At 36.3% G+C, this 20,093-nt stretch overlaps 1 protein-coding gene across 1 annotated transcript in view; it reads right to left on the bottom strand.

Annotated features, from left to right (window-relative positions):
* Positions 1 to 20,093, bottom strand: part of ADCY2 (adenylate cyclase 2) — a 205,397-nt gene that overhangs the window by 69,619 nt on the left and 115,685 nt on the right. Inside the window, exons 5-7 of the mRNA XM_042808918.1 lie at positions 6,178 to 6,326; positions 4,760 to 4,871; positions 3,592 to 3,719 (exon numbers count right to left, since the gene is read on the bottom strand). Coding sequence (XP_042664852.1) covers positions 3,592 to 3,719; positions 4,760 to 4,871; positions 6,178 to 6,326 — 389 coding nt within the window. The remainder of the gene's footprint in view (positions 1 to 3,591; positions 3,720 to 4,759; positions 4,872 to 6,177; positions 6,327 to 20,093) is intronic.

Genomic DNA, 20,093 nt, shown 5'->3' with positions numbered 1-20,093 from the left:
TGACCAAATTGTAGCCAATAAAGAACATGTAACATTCATCCTGGGAGAATTCTGTGTTGATGGAAAAAACAGCAAATAATAAATCCAAATGGTTTCTTGCGTATGGGTCAGATTCAAAGTTCTAGCAACATCTTCAGTCTCAGTGATGATACCCATTAGCTCTGTGCCTCTGGAATTACAGAATTAAACTAGCCTCTTCTTCCTCTTTGTTGAAAGGGGATGTAGAACTTAACGGTCTCATTTTGTCAAGGCAAATGACACTTCTAATCACTCAAAGTGCTCTTTTGCTGGAAAATGAAAATAACAGAAATATTCATGTTGGACATTAGGAAAAAAAATTCTTCCCAGAAAGAGCAGTGAGGTATTAGCACAGGCTGCCCAGGGAGGTGGTGGAGTCACCATCCCTGAAGGCATTCAAGAAACAGAGATATGGCACTGAGGGATATGATTTAGTGGACATGGAGGTTATGGGTTGATGGCTGTGCTGGATGATCTTAGTAGTCTTCCCAACATTAATGATTCTATGATTTTATGAAGTATTCTGTTAAGCTGGGTTTTGAAATTATTGAAAAGAAAATGGAAAACTTTTTTTTAATCTCTTTAATCTCTAGCAAATTTTATTAATGTCTCATTTCACTTTTCTATTTTACTCAGCTCTCCTGTAGCTGACACACTTGAAATTGGACTGCTTGTAAATAACCTTTTCAAGCAGTCCACAAATGACAAATACAACTTTGCTCTGCACAAGCAATATGATGAAATACAAGCTTAACACTCCAGATAAAACGTGTTTTACAAATCTGGTCTCTGCGGAAGAGGAACATTTATCCTCCAGGAGAGCTTTCCTAAAGGCTGTCCTGCCATATTCTGCAGAGGACATCACAAAGTCTGCAGTAAAATAAGCTCTCATGAATTAAGAAAGGGAACTTCCAAATTGGTACAACAGCCTCATCCAATACTTTCTTTCACTTTCAGCCTTCTAAAATGGAACTCATTTCACACTATGTAATCAAAGACAGCCTTCGAGAATTTGCAACAGAGACTAATGTAAATTATAGTCACCAGACAGAGAAGCGGATGGAGTATGGCAGAAGGAAGACAACACATACGTTCAACATATTTGGTCCAAAATATATCATTTTACACACTTCCAACAGCAAGAGTACTACTATTATTACAACTTCTTGTTCTAGAGGCCACTGTGCCGAAATGGCTGCCGTACTTGACATAATATTTTGAAAGCATCTTAAAACATAGGGTACTGACTCCACATATCTTAACACTGATGCAACTAGCCTGTGATAATCCAGGCACCAAGTCCACAACCACTGTCAATTCGGACTACAGCAATTAAGTTAGATCAGAATGTGCTACATAATTGAAATATAATTTTTGAGACTATAAACCTGAACTTACAAGGACCCAATCAAGGAGCACTAGCAGTGTTCATGTCTGTGAGCAGCTTGAGAAGAACATCATTTTTAAAAGAAAGTGAAATTATGAAATGTGATGAACTGAAAGACTGCTCTCTGAGTTCAAGTAAAGTATTGCTTTGTGACATGCGAAATTATACTGCTAGTTCTTTGGGAAGGACAGCCATGGCTTTGTATTGTTTTTCTATTTGCCTGTAACCTTCCGCATTTTTTTCTTCAAAAGTAGAAAAGGAACAGAAATTCCAAGTGAATGCTTTAACACACATCTATCACACAGCACCTGGATCTTTTGAGATTCAAACTAAAAAGCTCTCATTTTCAATAAAAGTTTGGGAAAAAGAGAAAAATAAGATACAGTAAAAATGCCAAAACAATGACTACAGTGTCAGAATTTATGGATAGACTCTTTTTTAACTCTAGTGAACGGATGTCAGCTTTAATTCCTAATATGCTAGAGAAGGATTTAATTATAATAATGCTGCTCTTTGTATCTAAATAAAAAAGAGAAAACATCCAGTGAAAGCAACAGAGGGAACAATCCAATCTGCAGTTTTAATGCTAGCCAAAGTGAAAGTACGGAAAGTGCCATAAAAATACATATCTTCGGACACAGTGTAAGGTACAACCATAACTGGATGAAGAAAAATAGTTTTAGAAAATGCAGCAACCTAATTTCTTTCCTTTACTGAAGCTATTTTCGCAAAAGATCTCTAAAGCAAGGAGAGGTACATCCTTGTTTAAAGAGATACCACACCATTTCAGTGAAAAACTGAGAGAAAAAAAAAAAACAATTTCAATTAACCAACAAATTCATACAGTAATTCTACTGCACTGAATCACAAGACTAGGTAACTGAAAAAAAAAAACAACCACTATAAGCAGAAACACATGCAGTAAATAAGCATCAGAGGAATCATTTTTGTAGGCCTGTTTAGTTAATCACTGAGGTAACATTCAATGTATCCACAAGACATTTTTTCAAAATGAAGGTCACCAAGATATACTATAATTTTAATCAAAGGAAACCACTTTCCAGTTGAAAAAATATTTTTGCCATTAATAAATTTGCTATAAGCAAGCACTTACAGTATTTTAACTCCTAACAGATAAAAACTTCAGGTATGAATTATACACAGTGAACTATCTCAATCTGGTTTTAAAATAAAAGTGGAAGTTTTTTTATTGTCTTTTACTCTCAAAAGGTTTTCTAAATAAGACAGCACAATCAGATCCTTGCTTAGCAAATAACCTGTAATACACGGATCTGAAGTTTTTGGATTGGCAGACGTAGGACCCTTCAGGATGATGTGCAGTCATCCAAAGTTTAAGTACCTTCATGCTGAAATGTGTCCAATTTCAGTGGCAGAATTCATCAAAGGCAGGTAGTTTACATGAGAATTATTTCTATGCTGCACTGAGTTGAGGTACCAGCCAGGAGAGATACAGGGGAATAAAGCTGTCCTCTTGCATGACATCTCTAGAGTCCCATTATCTTCAGAACTGCCTATACTCTGTTCTCAATCTATACCTCAGTAGTAAGCTAAAGTATTCCTCAAACATGTCTGAAGCAAATGATCTGATCTACAGTGGTGACCCAACAGCTATAAACATTTTTCCTATTTCACAATCAAGCCTCTTGTAGTTATTTGAGTTACCTGAAACAAGTTGCAACTGCTATTTCAAAAGAAATCACATTATGATTCTAACATACTTTGTTTCAAGACAGAACAAGTGCAACAATTATGGGAAAGAAGGGACAACGATAGCAGCCCACAAATCCAAAGCACTGTTGAAAAGGGCAGAATTCTAAACGGTGTCTCAACGCATTAATGGAAAAAAAAATATATATATCTTCTCTTCAAGCCCTTAATTGTTTTGGTAACTTCCCTCTGAGCCTTCACTTCTAAGGACGAACAGCCTCAGCTCTCTCAGTCTCTTCTCATGAGTGATGCTCCAATTTCTCAATCATCTTTGTAGAGTAGTGACAGAATAGACTGGCATAACCCAACATTTTTCTCTGCTGAGGCCAAGACCAAGATTATCATGTTAGAGCTTGTACTGAAACATGCCAACTACGACAGGTCTGAATGTTTCAACCAGCAGCTTACAGGTAGAGGGAGACAGAATACTGTTCATCTAATAAAACCACAATGCTTACTTAATGGCTTCACACATGTCCAGTCCCATTTTCACACAATTCTTGGCATGATTTTGAAGAGAAATAGGTAGTCCAGAAACACAGTAATAGCAGTCGCCTAGGATTTTAATTCTCATGCATTCATTTTCCTGGGGGAAAAGAAAAATCGGATGATCACTTTCAACTTGATTTACACAAACTGAGTGTTACTGCTAAAAAGACTGACTTAAATGATATTATCAAAACTGTTCTGCTTAAGCCCATTTTAATAGAAAAGTATTTGTCTTGCTAAAAAAAAAAAAAAAAAAAAAAAGCACTATCAGAGTTCTGTAGCAGTGATTCCTCCATTTTTTATGGTCTTTAATGGATTAAACCAGAAAGAAAATCCACAGCAAAATACACATTACACATTAGATTAAGGAACTGAGGTGAAGCACCATATACTATATATCTATCTCTATCTATCTATATATATACACTTTATATAAACTACTTTATTTGAAATAGAAAATCAAATCTTGAAATACCTGCTGGAACCAGCCATCATAATCTTATTTTAATCTTTTATACTCTTTAAGGCAATACTGTTTTTGTTTTCTTTTAATAATCAAAGTTGGACATTAGCTTTCAAATTCATTAAAAAATTTTGTCTGTTTTAGCACAACAGTCAAACACAGAATCAAGTTTGATGTAATGTTTATATTCAAATCTTTTCTTGAGTAATCAAGAGGCTACGGTCAGTAATTAAAATTACTTTGATCAATATCGTCTCTCCTGTTGTCCAGTCTCTTAAAAGCTTTTCCAGAGAAAACTGATGCAAACATTTTTCTATCTTGAGTTCTTTAATCTTCATAATGGTCAAAATGCTATTTAAAATGCTGTTCGTCATCCAATTAAGCTTTCTAGAGCTCCAGGATCTGTTTATATTGGCCCTATCAGAGCGAGCTTTCTTGGCTTTCACAGATTGTCTCAGAGGAAGAAACACATTGCTCTAAGATCAGGGCCAGATTTTACTTCATGTAGTTCAAGACTAATCTTCCTGTAAAAGCCCAAGAAATGCTTTTTCTCAGAGAAAGAAGAGCACCCAAGATGAACAAATATTTAAAGATGACTTGGATTTAAATTAAGAATTGAATTAAGAATTAAACTGAATATTTAAATTAACAGTAGCAGTCCATTAGAAACTTACCTTTGCAATTTGATCGAACTTGCCAAACAGCTCATTCAGCATGTGCACCAGCTCCCCTGGTGAGCAGTCACTGGCCAGGCGAGTGAATCCCACAATATCAGCATATAAAATGCTACAGTGGAAACAAACAGAAGCTTCATCATAGTTTTGCAAAACATGAACTTATCAATGAACAGCAAAAGCTGAAAGTAGGCATTCAGGACTTGGCACTGTCATGCCTGTAATCAAAATGGTCGCTGTTATATGCAAAGCAATAAATATGCCTGTATTTATGGCATATCTGCCTTTACTTTTATATACATTACATATGTAGGAGATACATACCTATATTTATTTTAATAGGTATTATCTTCTTACATATGTCTGTACTAATGGGCATTTATAGGCATTCTATATGTATATGTGTTATGCTGTATTCAAAAATAGAAATCTTTTTCTGACTCACTAGCTCACAATGTAATAATAGAAATAATTTCAATAAACATGTTTGTTATCAGAATTAATAACTTTTTATCATTTTGGACTTTTTTTTGTCAAGATTTAATATCAGTAATTTACATCATGGAAATCTTCGTTCAGTTAATACTCAGACTATTAAATTAAAGGTCAACTGTTAAGGTATTCAGATCACACAATGTATCTTCTCACCAAGAAAAACTGACCAATTCATAGAAATGAAATAATAGTTTTGCTTACAACTGAAAAGGAACCTCCAACATCCTGCAGTATTTTCTTAAAAAATGTAGTTTCTGTGACTGTCATTCAATGACCTTCTCACTCAAAAAAAAAAAAAAAAAAAAAACAAACCACCAAACAAAACACAGGTAAAATCATTTCTAAATACTAAGGAATACTTGAAATAAATGGTTAACTTTTTCACTTATCTCAGTGTGTTGCTTTTTTGTGTCTTCAACAAAGAAGTCATATTTTCTTTTTTTTTTTTTTTTTAACTTCTAGAAACTCATAATGAATAAGTAATTAGATTTGTCAGCAGAATATTTTATCTTTAGATATTGTGTGAAGTATGTATGTGATACAGCAGTTTCTATTTACATTATTTATAACCTGACAAATTGCTCTAGTTAGGAAAATTACTAATTCGGAGTAATATAAATTACAAACCACAATTTCAACTAGAATAAGCAGTGGTGGGATTTGGTACTATAAACTGAATAATTAAGATGTTCTGAAGAAAGCCTGTTTATGCTTTTACTAAACATCCATCTCCTAAACAAACCTTCTCTGCATTATCACTTTCGCTGTTCTGAAACACAGAGCTGTCAGCATTTAATAAATTAAAATACGCTAGATACTGAACATTAAGTTGTTGAAAAATACATTAAAACAATGATTTTCTTAGTTATTCAGTATTTTCTCTTCTTTTTAACATTGTAATACATTTTATTCCAGTCCAATACCTTACATTGGTGTGTCGTTTGACATACAAGTTGTGGAAGTTGTTTGTATTTTCCAGCTGACCTGCCTTGGGACCTTGTAACCTCTGAATGATCTCTGCTTTCATTTCCATGGCAATGTGAGCAGGCAGTAAAGAAAGAAGAAGACGCTCCTAAAATTTAAAATGAAACATCCACAATTTCTTCAAGGAGAACAAAATCAGCATGGAAGCAATACTGTGCAAGGCACTGTTTATTATGAAGATGCAATAACAGTTCCACGAAGCTTGCATTTGCCTGATACAGCCTCCAAAATCAGTCTGTTGAAGAACTTGACAGAATATACACATGTTTATAAGTACTACCTATTTTTCTTAGGTGTACTTTTAACGTCTATTCATACTTTCAGCAAGTTTTAGACTAAAAAGATAAACTCAGATGCAGAACATAAAGAAAATGTTTGACTTTTCTATATAAATACAGAATTATCTACTTTGATACATATTCTCCCCTTATTTCGGCATTTTCCAAACTGAAATTTTGAGAAAATATTCTAAAGAATTTGAAAATATTCTAAAGCAAAAAAGAAATAAGCTATTAAAAAAAAAAAAAAAACCCACAATATTTTTTCCCAATCTTTTCTTGGTATTACTTAACAATCTTCTCCTTCAGAAGCTCTGTTACCTAAGTACATTTTAATTTTGCCTGCTTTACCCATGACAGCTTTTCATTGATTTTCTACTTCAACTGCAAACTGAACTAAACCAGAGAATGGCTAGAACTCTGCAAAAAAAAAAAAAAAAAAAAAAAAAAACAATTTCAGCTTTGATCATACTCCACCTCCAAAATGTACTTCCCATGGGAATTCTCTATTTCCTGATAGGGCACTGGGAGAGGCTTAACCTCATTAAGTACAAAAAACAGAAAACTGAACAAATGTTGAGTGAGATGGCCCCTGTAAAAGCCCATGATGGAATTAGAGAGAAAAATAGCTGTGCCAGAAAAGAGGACAACCTCAAAATGTGCAAGTTCTGCAAGTATTATTCATAGTGATGCATTCTCTGTGGTTCACAACATACAATTTTGTGGTGTTTGCAGTTCTACCCAAGGGAACCAGGAGCAGTGTAACTGCAATGTAACTGCATGATCACTTCAACTCAGGCCATTCTATGATTCTATGAAATAGTAAGACAAGTCATGAGGTAAATCATCAAAGCAAACATACATCTCTAGTCTGACTAGAGGAAGCAAGAAGTAAGTAAAAGACATACTATACATACTATGTACTGTTTCCTATTGGCATGCCAGAAACAGAAGTTTTTAAGAAAGCAATAGAAAAAGGATTCACAGGAAGTAGAATAAAGCCAACAAGTCTTAAGAGGAAAAGGAAAACAACATTGTCACTTTATAGGAGACGGGAGGAAAATTGGGACATTTCCCATCTTCTTTTCATTCCAGACCACTATCTCATTCTGCACCATTCTCCTGATGAAACTGTTCATCACATCAGAGCTCTCCTCCAAAAGAAAATTTTCCTTCTGCTTTTTCAATGGTACAAAATAAAAGTTATTGTCAATCACACACAGTGAGTGCAGTCCAACTAATCTCTTGTCTGACAATGCATTATCAAGTGACAAATTATGTTGCATGTTGATTATTAGTTTTGGTTTCTTTCACTGAAAGACAACTACTAAAGAAGCTGAATCTCAACTATTTCAGAAGACAGTAGCTGGGCTAGTGAGCTAGCCAAATACAAAATGGTTCAAAATGCACTGTCATCTCTTATTTCTGCTAAACGATCATTAGAAAATCTCTTCTAATCTTGTAATCTCTGATGGCTATAAAGAGTACAGGAGAAGGATCAAAAACAATTACTATTCAAATCGTATCACTGGATGTTGCACACTGAAACTTCTGCAGAGTGGAACCGTGTAAAGAACATGGTCAACCAAGAATGCTGTTTATGATAGCTTTTTATTTGATAATACATTGTGCTATTCTCTCAAAAATAAAATCAACACTAACTGACAAACTACACGACTTTGAGAAAAAGTAATTTTTAATGCATGGCCAGATGAAGCACTTAAAAGCCTTCAGACTAAAAATAACAGCAGTGTACACTTGTGCTGAGAGAGAAACTTCAGTTCTATCACAGTAGTGAAAATCTTCTCAAGAATGTCTTTCACTGAATTGTTACCAACGTAACTTTAGAGCGTGTTTCATGTACAGAAGGCTCTTTGAATACCAGTGTTCTCCATGGCTCACCACTCAAATCTCTTCTGAGAGCTTTGAGTTCTAGGACCATAAAACCAAGAACACAATTCGTACTGAATTCAACATTTTAATACCTATAAGTACTGAAGGTGTTAAATGCTATGTTCTTTTCTGAACATGTTCAACTGAATCCCTCTACATGGCAAACAACTAGCCATCACCCCTAGATTGTTTAACTGTGAATTTTCAGTGATATCTAACAAGCTGTTACTCCCAAATTCACATATGCAAGTAGATTTCCTTTTTAGAACTGTCCCTGACTTACACAGATGATTTTGCCCATAATTCCCACCTACACATCACTTACCTAAAGCTTGATAAACCCTTCCTCGAATAAATTAGTGCATCTGCTAAATATCACAGCTCTACATCAGCTTTTGCAAGGTAGCAATTAAGTTTGCAATACTTTGCACAACGGAGGTCATGCTGGTCCTATGCCATCAGCAAGAAAAAAATACCCTCAAGTACTTGGAACAGTACGTTTTCTTAAGTGCTTATTTCACAAATCAAACTCTTTTTGGCTCAAGGCAATAGGACCTTACCTACTCACTACTATATCATTACGTAAACTACTACTTTTGATTCACTCATTTGTATAAGACTTCATGGCTTTCAACTCCACTTAAGTGAAAGTAACTTAAAGAACTTACAGATTTAGAGGCCAAAAAGTAAACAGTTCTCCATCTACTCCAATATCCAGAATAACATAGACAACAGAACATAATCATGGAGAAAAAGTATTCTGATAGGGCTCTCTTTCTCCCTCTCACTCTCTCTGAATATATAAACTACATATATATTATGTATGTGCTTACACTGTATACAGATGATATATGTGTAGATCAATTAAACAGTATAGGGATATTTTTTGTCCTATATATTCCAACATAGAGAGATTTTTATCTCTTACAGTGTCATCTGGGGGCACTGAATACAGCTTTATTTTCTGTAGCCTAGATCACGGTATCAAAATGATGTGGCATATGTGACAAGCTAAGTCAGTAAGTCAGCAGTGAGAGCTCTAGAAGAAATTAGCCATCCAGCTTCACAACGAAGTTTACAAGTAAACAAGGATAAATGCAAATTTTTGGTTGCCCTTGAAATGTATCAAGAAATAATCTACAATAAAGGGAGTCACTGATTTTTTAATCACACAATGATGAATCTGCCATTTGTCTGATGAAGCCAGGGATCAACAGGATGCTTATTTGGCAAGTTATAGTTTTGTCTTCCTAGCTCCCATGAAGTCTTTCAAGCATACATACTAGGATAAACACCTGTAACACATTTCTTTATTAAAGCTGTCTCAGACTCCTAACTGGAAAAGGAGATGAGGTTTCACCAAGTAGGAGATTGTTCCCTTAAATTCAGTCTGTTAGTAACTTCCACTAGCCTTCCAACCTTTGCACTGAGACCGATACACTGTGTTTTACTCATACGCACTAAAGGATGGTACTTAATCTCAATTACAGAGATATCAAGAGACATGGAATCCATCAATTCCTTAGCCATCTGTTCTACTGCTTGATTAGTTGAACTGGTAAAAATTGTTTAAAATGTGTTCTGTATTTATTTCTTAATCTTGTTCCTATGCAGCTTTCTCAGATGAACATTACATTTTTTTTCCCCATAAAGAAGCTAAATAATCAGATAACTTCATTTTCTTTTTAACAAGTAAACAGACTTAGCCTCTTAAATCTCTTGCCACTATTTTCTACAGTTTCTTCTCTAAGTCCTCTACAACCTTCAGACGTTTTTTGAAAGTTCCTTTAACACAACTTTTTATGCAGTGTTCCAGTACATCAGTGCATACACCCTGCTATTGCCCTATTCTGCTCAAGACATCCATGACTTACACTACACAACTGTGCTGTAATGCTGCTGGAGCTTCCTGTCTGCTGAGGCTACAAAATATTTTTCAAAGTTGCAAACTCCCTGTTTTCTAGCTAAGACTTGCACTCATTGCTTTAAGAATGATGACTTTCAAGACAGCTATTACAAAGGAGCATTAAATCTTTATTCATCAAGTCCAAAAGTATCCCATCTCACTGTTTTGACTAAGAACCCAATATTTGCAACAATTATTGCCTGTGATGATTTTTGTACATATTTCTTAACTCAATAATAAAAAATGCATAACAGTAAAAAGAATGAGAATTGGTTCTTGCAGAACACTATCACATACCAATTCACTGAATCTTTCCATTGACAATTTCCCAGTTAGGCTGTTCAAAACCCTTTAGACTGCGCTCTTTTGACGGACAGCAGCAGCAGTGCCTTTTTTTAATGGACATGTTCAACGTCTTTGTATCAAATACAATACTGAAATATACTAATTTTGGAAAGTTATTTAAAACAAACCTTTTTCCCATTAAAAACATTTTTATTTGACTTAATTTCCTGCAAAGTAAAGTATATCCTTCTATTTATTTACAAATACAAAGTTGTCCTAGCAGTCTATTATTTCATATTGACTTATTATTTTTACTCTTCCTATCTGGCTGCAGTCCATCTCTTTTTTTTTTTTTTTTTTTTTTTTAATACTTTCAAGTTGTTTTCAGCTTGAAAAAAAGCAGGAAAGGATTATTCCTATGTATCACAATCTCTGTAATACAGAAACATTTTTTAGATTTGTAATTTCTGCTTTTCCTGTCACTTGTGGTTAATACAGACTTTAAGCCAAAGGTGATATCCTTTCTGATGACAGTGTTATAAATACAAATCTATACGTTAACAGCCTCCCAAATGGCTGTGTTGCTAACAAAATTCATCCATGTTTTTTTCCCCTCTGGTAAAAAAGGATTTTTTAAAAAATTCCTGAGTATGACAATGAAAGATTTTATTTCTTCATGATCCTTCAGGGGAAACTCCAAGCCTGGTGACACCTAAAAACTTAAACATAAGCTGAATGAGAGCATTGTCCCCTTGCTTCTCTTTACCTCACCAGCCATGGAACACAAATTTCCACAAAGTTATTTTCACATAAAGAGAATGACAGGTGTCTCCTGTCTTTGCTGCTCCAGCCAGGAGGAAGCCAGGCATGCAGGATGTCAAGAAGACTGGGCACTAACTGAGGGCTTATGGCTGAGTGAGCAAGGCAACCCAGGGAGGCAGCTGAGAGGCCTGATCTCCAGGCCAGTCCATGGTAAGGGGACACGTCCATGAGGGAACCACGAACAGGTCAGGGCTTGAAGCAGGGGATTGCACACAGTGATCTACAGGAAGGTACTACACAGTGGCAACGAGGTCACCTCAGGAAACCAGCTGCAGGTCAGGGGTTTGGCAGGGGCTGGAAGAAGAGACACGTGCACAGTGACAGTGTAACCCGGGGTCTTCCCTCCAGAGCCACTGTGAGAAACTGGCTGCCTTCCCTGGGCCAGTTCTGATTTCACAGCCAAGCCTCCAGAAGGGAGTGCAGTGAATAACATTTCAAAGACAAAACACCTGCAGCAAAGCATATTCATTTAGCAAGAGCAGAAATCAGTAGAACCAACCAAGGCTTTTGTTAGGAACAGGCGTATTGATTTTTATGCTAAACATGCACCATTCTGCACACTCAATGTGCCTAAACCATTTGTTGCTGAATAGCTCTGTGTCTGTGTTGTTAACGTCCCAGTTGGTCACTCTCATCTTCACATACCACTAGAACCATCTGAAAGCACCACTTCTCTGCAATGGTTTCAATGGATGGATCTGAAATCTCATTTAAATGCATAAGCTCACTAAGCGTTTGGCAAAGACAAATTCCTTCAAGGAACTCAAGGGATGCTTAATGTTTATGCATAAATTATCCTTTGCATATGCTGGCTGTCTATGACTAATTTTGCAAATGAGGATCACTGCGTCTTCAGAATACATGCATATCTGCTGCTGCTTCCTGTTCCAAGTCAGTAAGCAGTAAAACAGTAGAGTAAAAACAGAAAATAAGGACATACATAGCCACAGCTACTTAATTAATTGACATGATTTCAAGGTTAGCTTCAGTCTGATCCTGTTAAGCCTTGCATTAAGGTTTATGAATCTCAAGGCTACTGCTGAATGTCCAGAAGGAATGTTCTGCAAATTCTGCTTGATAAGATTAACATTCCTTACTATGTCAGTCTTTAACAATGGCAAAATACTACAAAGCATGATAGAGCATGCAAAATGCCACTGAAAACTCAGAGCAAGAACAACCTTCATTCCTTTGTGTATATATATTAGATATCTTTCAAACACCCTCCAAAACTAATATAAGTTAGTAAAGAGGTGTTTATATTGAATGAAGTATGCTCAACTGCCAACAGCAATTTCATTTAGGTTATCAATCAATGCCAAGAAGAGAAGTGAAATTTCTTCTACAGACACGAAGCCAATCTACTAATTTGCAGAGTGTTATGTAATATATTCAGCTCTTCCCTTATCAAGCCACTTTCTTAATGTAGGAAGTAAATACACTAAATACATATAGTTTCATTTTCTTAACCTGGCAGGCAAAAGTACTAGTCAAGAAAGAGCATGTCAGAAGCTGCACAGATAAGTATGAAAGCCTACCACAGTAGGCTGGCATGTTCGCATGGTGAAGTCACAGGCACAGAGGTTGACAGTGCAGTAAGCCAAAGTAGCAACTGAGGATTACTTTTTCACTCCATGAGGTTTATTAACACTGACAGGTCTGGAAGTCTTCTGCTAGGGAATTCGAATGATATAGTGAAAAAAAATCTCTATAAATGGTTGTCAACAACATATTAGTACCAAATATCATTAACTACTCATGTTCTTCTTCTTTACCTTTTTCAAATCATAATATTTGACATATTCAAGCTGCTTTTTTTTTCCCCTTTCTTTTAGATGATTAAGCACTCCAAACACATTTTATTTACCATTTCAATGAGAAGATTTGTGTGAATTTTTCATTAGAAATGAGAAATCTCTCTCTTCACGTCTTTGTATTTTTCTAAATGAGCTCTCATACCAAAAAACATACGCTAGAGTATTGCCTATGGGGTGTATAAATGGCCATTTCCTCAAAGCAGAGGTCTCCAGCTGCCCAGTTTAGGATCAAACCTTGCTGCTAAAAGCACCTAATCCAAAGCAAAAGTATTTCTACAGCACTTAAGTAGCAGATCAATGTCTGAAGAACAGTAACAGCATAAGTCCTCTTCATTCTTCTAGTTAGAATGAAGCGGGTGCTTCTCTCAGACTTCTCAAGATAATATTTTAACAGCTTGCTTGCAGAATACCAATTGCACATGGAAGAATGAATTTCTGTCTTCGGTGATACAACTATCCAGTATTTATTGGATACTATACAGATACCTGACATTTGTGTGATCAAATATTGTGCGATTAAAAATAACCGCCAAAAAAAAGGATGAAAACGAAGGATCAGTCTCCCAACTACACCTACTGTGGACTCATAAACACTTCAAAATGGGTCAGACAAGCAGCAAGACAGCAATGAAAATAAACAAAAAATATCAGTATTTTCACTGGATTCATCAAAAGTAGAGGCAGGTAATAATAAGCCTACAGAATGACTTATTTTAACAGAGGGAAAAGGTAATTCAAGTAGTATTTATTTCAAGATACATGTCATTCAAATATAAATGAGAAGTAAGCCTGCGGTAAAATTCATTCTACTCCTAGTGAAGCAGGGATTATAAATTTCAGTGATGTAAGTAGTATATTTTAACACCTTCTTACAGAGCAGCAGTGAGCAGCGCTTCATTCAAAGCTCACTTCCTAATGTCCAAGAACAAAAAGCTGACTCACCCTAAGAAGAAATAAGAGAACAGCATACTCTGTTACTGCATTTATAAATCAGACCTTCTGTTACAATTGTCTAAAGAAAAGGAAACAATAATGCATATATCTCTAAACTGGGATTTAAAGTTTCTATTTCATTTATTGACTTAATTTATATCCCACGTAAGTCTCCCAGCTGATCTTTCAAAATTGTTTTTGCTACTCACTAAATAAAGTTTTAAATGAAAAACTATGTTCCCACAGAAAAACAAACATGAAGAAATCTTTGTATTCCGATGAACTTCAGCAGTAAGAAAACAGCAGATACATGATAAACCAGCCACGTGCAACCTGTGGCCTGGCACAGATTGCACTGCAGCCATCCTCCATGTCCCATTGCACTACAGCAGTGGCTCTTCCTCCAAGTACCCAGCCCAGTCCTGGGTGTGTACCCATCACTCAGCATCCTACCTGGACTGAAACCCAGCCACAGAGATCAGTGCAGTGCCAACTCTAGTGACTTTCAGAGCAATAGATGTAGCCCTAGACAATTCCTCTTTACTCAATGTGGCGCAGGCAAGCCAGAAGATTAGACACACGTGATAAATCATTCATGAGCACCTGTCACAAGGTGTCTCTCTTTACAAAATTTAAATTTCTGTAAATTACATCAAGGGTTAAAGCTTTCAAATTACTTTCATTTTATTTTCCAAAAAGCTCAAGTAACGTTTTCAATATTAGAGCACCTATAATGCCCCAAGTGTTTTATACAGTAGTTTTAGGCATTCAAAGATTCAGAGGGAAATTTCATCTTAATCTGAACACCAAAGTGGTAAATGTCTAACTTTCAAGACCTTTGCCCTGTAGGGAAAAGAGATCCCTAAGAGGGATCCCCACTAAAAGACCATGCCCAATGCATAGAGAAAACCCAAATCCTGAAATCAAGACTGAAGAATTACGGCTGAGAAGCCTCACAAGAGAAAAACAAGCAGAAAGGAACAATGCCTACAGTTCTGTACTCAAAACCATGAGGTACCTAGCTCTGTGATATGCAAGAAGGCATCTTTATTTGCTTGGGACACTGTTGTGTGCAAAACAGTGTGGAGTCAGGGAATTGTAACTGAATTAATTAATTGCAAACAAAAACAAACCTCCTACTGCTGATTAGGGTCTGAAAAAAAAATACTTATTCAAATATTTACATAAATATCCATCCTCTCTGCTTCCCATTCCCTATTTTCCTTATTCCTGCGGCAAGGCGACATTCAGTTTCAGAAGAGGTGGTATCTGTGATAGTTTCTTTAAGCACTTTGTGCTTAATCACTTCTGCTTCTCTATACTGAATTTTTTCTGATGCCCTTGTCTTCAGGGTCCCTCCTCCAGCATGGGCTTTCCATTGGAAGAGGGTATAGGTGTCTCCTTTTGGCTGTGGAAGACTCTCCAACAAGAGTGTGTTTCCAGGCTCCAGTTGCCTTCTGATCCTTTCTGAACTATATTTGGGCAACTGGAGAGCGTGTCTCTGGTTAGAAGTTTTCATTTGCAGTGTTCATGCACACAAAGGCTTCCCCCCCCCAGTTTTCATGTTCTCTATGGTAGTCTGGAGACAGCTTTGACTGTCATGTGGTGATTTATGACCACACCCCAACCAGCACTGCCATTACCAGCTGATAAGATGAGCTCACTGCAGATTCAGAGCTACTAAAGCTGCAGAAAACATGATGTCAGGTGTAAAAATTTTCATGTTTTAACTGAGGTTTCAGGACAATGTGCTTTTGACCTGTGTTTAGAGAGCCCTCTTCCAAGAGGCCTCTGTTAACAAGCCTGAGGTCATTTTGGAGGTAGGTTCCATAGAGCCTTTTAAAGTTTCTTTGCTTAAAAATGAAATGATTTAGTGGTCACTAAAACATATACTAGGTTACTTGTCTCTGCGGCACTTCAGGTAAATTCCCTAAATCCATAAAGTCCACTGTGTTCCCTTCTATAGCAAGCACAGCCCAGTCAAGATTATCTCTGTGTGTCCTTTGACACACAAAATTGGGCCTCAGTCTGTTATTTTGCTGTACTAAGTCCAGGCTTGTGCAAAGCAAAAAGGCTCAAATTGATCTAATTCTTACCAATTCCACATCATTACTGTCCCTTCAAAACCCTGCTTTACACATGGATGCCACATATTTTAAGTGAATATGAATTTAGACTAGTTCAGTTGGAAGGGAACTTCCGAGGCCATCTAGTCCAACTGCTATATATATGGATATATATATAATATATATACATACATGCTGTAGAAACAATATGAAAGCTGCACTGAATGATTTAGGCACCATTATTTCTAATAACAAACCTGCCACTGATTAATTAAATCTTTTCCATAATCAATACTTAAATAACTTCCCAACTTGAAAGAAATGTTTTGTGAATTCTTTACCAAGAAAGACTTTTTGATAACTTCCAGCATACGCAATCAATATAGTCCATTCCTTCCTTTGATTTGATGAATCCTGAAGCATTTAAAACATACGTTAACATACATCTACTCAACAGAAAAAAATATGTTGACCATTAGGATGTTGTTGCTGTTTAGAAGGAACAGCAGAAGATAATTGTGAAAACAGAAGAAAGCAGAACATAATTTTGAAGATGCATCCTTTTCCAAGAACAAATATTTGCCAGAATTCTACCACGTAATTCATAAGACTGTGCCTTATTGCTGAGCACTGATATTTCAGCAATACAGGACAATTAATGCTGTCCATTTAGCACAGAGGAACCGTAAATCCTGGAATGGAAGGCAGAACAAACTTTTAGTTTAAGATGCTTATTTTCCTTATTTGACCCCTGTTCCAGTCTTCTTAGTAAGCTTTCGTACTGCTAAAAATCTTCCTTTTGGCTGATATTAGCAAAGATTATAAAACAATTATGTATTTCTTTTTCACACCAGCATTGCTTTTCACACAATTTAGAAACTTTTTTTTTTTTAAATGCCAAAAAAATAAGACCTGTTTTCAGCTACTTGCAGCTGAAATCTACAAAATATACCTTTAGATTTTTATTACCACACTACTCTTTCTTTATTAACACTGCCGTTGTTATTCATAAGCTTAAAGAACCCGACTTGTGTTTCAGTCAGGCATTAGCACGCGTGCAGTGCAACTAACTTCTGAAGAGAAGATTGTCAGTCAAGCATGAAGGTGACAGGATGATTTCCTAGAGACTCAGAAAGGACTTGAGGTCTTTCAATGCTGGAAACTGCTGGAAGCTGCTGGATACCATTGAATTGAAAGGGCTTTCTAGCAGAAGGCTGAAGGAAAGCCTGCCTTGCAAGGATTCAGTGAGAAGTTTATTTTCAAGTTTTGATATCTCCCCTAGTTCACCAGCAATTCTGATTTTCCTTGGTTGAAGAACTGACTTTTAAGAAGTTATTTACAGCACAGATACAGTTAATTCCCTTCCTCCTTCTCCTTCCTCCCTCCCCTCCCCCACCCCCCATTTTTATTTATTTTAAAACTGGCAACTGTTCTGCCTAAGGATTGATATGAGTCATGCTCCTCTATATCCAGTATAAAGTTTGACTAAACTCTCTCAATGATCCGAGGAAGGTTCAGCTCTTATAGCTATATGAGCCTTGTAAGGATTGCAGCCCACGCAATAAACAAGTTCTATAAATTACTTGGGAGGAAAAGGTTGTTTCATGTTCAGAAAAAGTCTGAGAAGCTTTCTCTGCCAGAGCTCATCCTTCAGTCTATAACAACTGCTACTCAAATCATGACACAGCACGTACACAAAGCAATTCTTATTTTAACACTTAACAGATGAGGTCTGCATCTTATCTGGTTGGTGTGATCTCTGATGTTCTCCTGTATCTTTTTACTTGCTAAGTCTCCAAGGAAGCCTGGTGCTCTGATCTGAGACTGGATGCTGAACTATTGACAGCTGCTTGCCATTGCTCCATCTTTCTTCGATGAACCTACAGCTCTTCCAGCGTGGCAACCTTCCTTGCATTTGAGAGAGTTAAAGCCATTCATACTGGTCACCTCGCATCTTACAGAACAGCTTCAAAGTCTATTTTTCTCTCTCAAAAAAAAAGAGAAGGATGACATTTTCATAACGACTGCTGCTAGCGTCAGCTAACTTTCCTCATCTGTAAATTCACATCTGTATTTTCAGATGTTTGTTTCTATTCTCTTAAAGCAGCACATCAAAAGGATCACTCCCCAGTGTGTATTCAAAGGGGACAGAAACTGAAAGCATATGGAATATGGTATTTTCATGTTTTTGCTTCCAAAGCAAAACCAAAAAAAAAAAAAAAAAAGGGATTAAACAAAGGATGAACATATGGCCCAGGAGGAACTGAAAGACCAGCAACAAATCACGTCTCTTCAATATCATGTAGAGATTTGACTACGTTAGGAAAAAAAAAAAAAAAAAAGAAAAGAAAAATAGCAGTGCCAGCTAGTCAAATAAGAAATACATTAATCTGATGCGTCTGTTTGCGAGTTTCAGTTGTTAATGGTCAACAATGAATCACAGAATGGTTTGGAAGGGACCTCAAAGATCAAGTTCCAGCCCCTTGCTATAGAGAGAGTTGTCAATTGCTAGATCAAGTACTAGAACAGATTGCCTGGGGGGGGGCTACACCAAAAGTTAAGGCTCAAACTATACTGCATGATATAATAGTAAGCATAGGTGTTATTTTCATGCTAAAACATTCTTATGAAGAAGGAAGGAAAATACCTGTCTTAGAATTTACAGTAACATCTGTATCTACCCTGAGTGTCTGTGCTACTCCATTAACATATCTATCTGGCCTCTACAAAGCAAGAAACAAAGCAGCAATTTTGCACCTCACGAATTCCAGAGAAATTACTCTTTCAGTATTCTTTTCATCTTCTGGAAATTTAGATGAATTTCTAGAAACTGCCATCTGCATAATTGCATCTTGAGATTTATTTTATACACTAAAATCTAAAAATACATAAATCATATTTATTTCTAGATTTATCTGTAGTAGCATAAAGCTCACTATAAAAGCAGACAGATCTCTACACTGTGGTATAACGCACAGCACTAAAGTGCTTCTGTGAATAATCCTCAGCACACTGGTGCTCCAAAAGCAATTCTTTGTGCCTAGGACCTGCACATATTTCATGGTTGATAAGTACCTTTCTCGTAAATCTTCACTCTTTAGAGGAAAATGCAGAAAACTATTACTTTAAAAATAATCTGAGCATACAAGAAAAAGAATTTAGAGGGATTTTATTTTTTTAATGTATAGATTTAAATTTTCGGAGAGGGGAACTGATGAACATAAAATATTTGATCATACAGAGACACTTGGCCTGTCCCCTACTTAATTTTCTCAGGGCTCTTTTGTGAGGGATTTCGCATTCCAGAGATACAGGTAGCCAATATCAAGCCCATCATGCTCACCCCCAGCATCACGACTTAATTCTTTGTCATTTCTCCACAAATGTTGTCTTGATTCTTCTTCCACGTATCATCCTCACCCAATTAGACGCTGTTTCTATATTCTAGACCCACTCATATGTCCAAAACAGACACTAGGCTCCTATGTTTGTAGACTCTTGGTCTACCGCAGAACTGTTTTGGTCCTCCTGCCCAGCAGTATTTGGCACAAGTCTTGGCAAACTGCTTACACAACAGCATTTCAGTTGCTTAACTTCTACATTTCTTCATCTCTCAGATGAACACATGGATATGAAGACTTATTACTAGTTATCTTATTTATTTTATTTATTCCTTGACCTCTTCTCACCTTTCACCTAGATAGAAATGCTGTAAGGAGTCATGGGATACTTTTTGTTGTTTCACAACAAACGCAGAAGAATAAAAAAAGTAATCACTATCTTTACTATGCGCAATCATATGTCCTAAATTCTGAACATGCTTTCACTCCGAAAAAAAAAATAAATCATTTCATT

This window comes from Centrocercus urophasianus, unplaced genomic scaffold (genome assembly GCF_019232065.1).
Source record: "Centrocercus urophasianus isolate 14NV4802_14NV808 unplaced genomic scaffold, USGS_Curo_1.0 seq_11, whole genome shotgun sequence".
Taxonomy (NCBI): Eukaryota; Metazoa; Chordata; class Aves; order Galliformes; family Phasianidae; genus Centrocercus; species Centrocercus urophasianus.
This window is presented reverse-complemented; position numbering and strand designations above follow the sequence as displayed.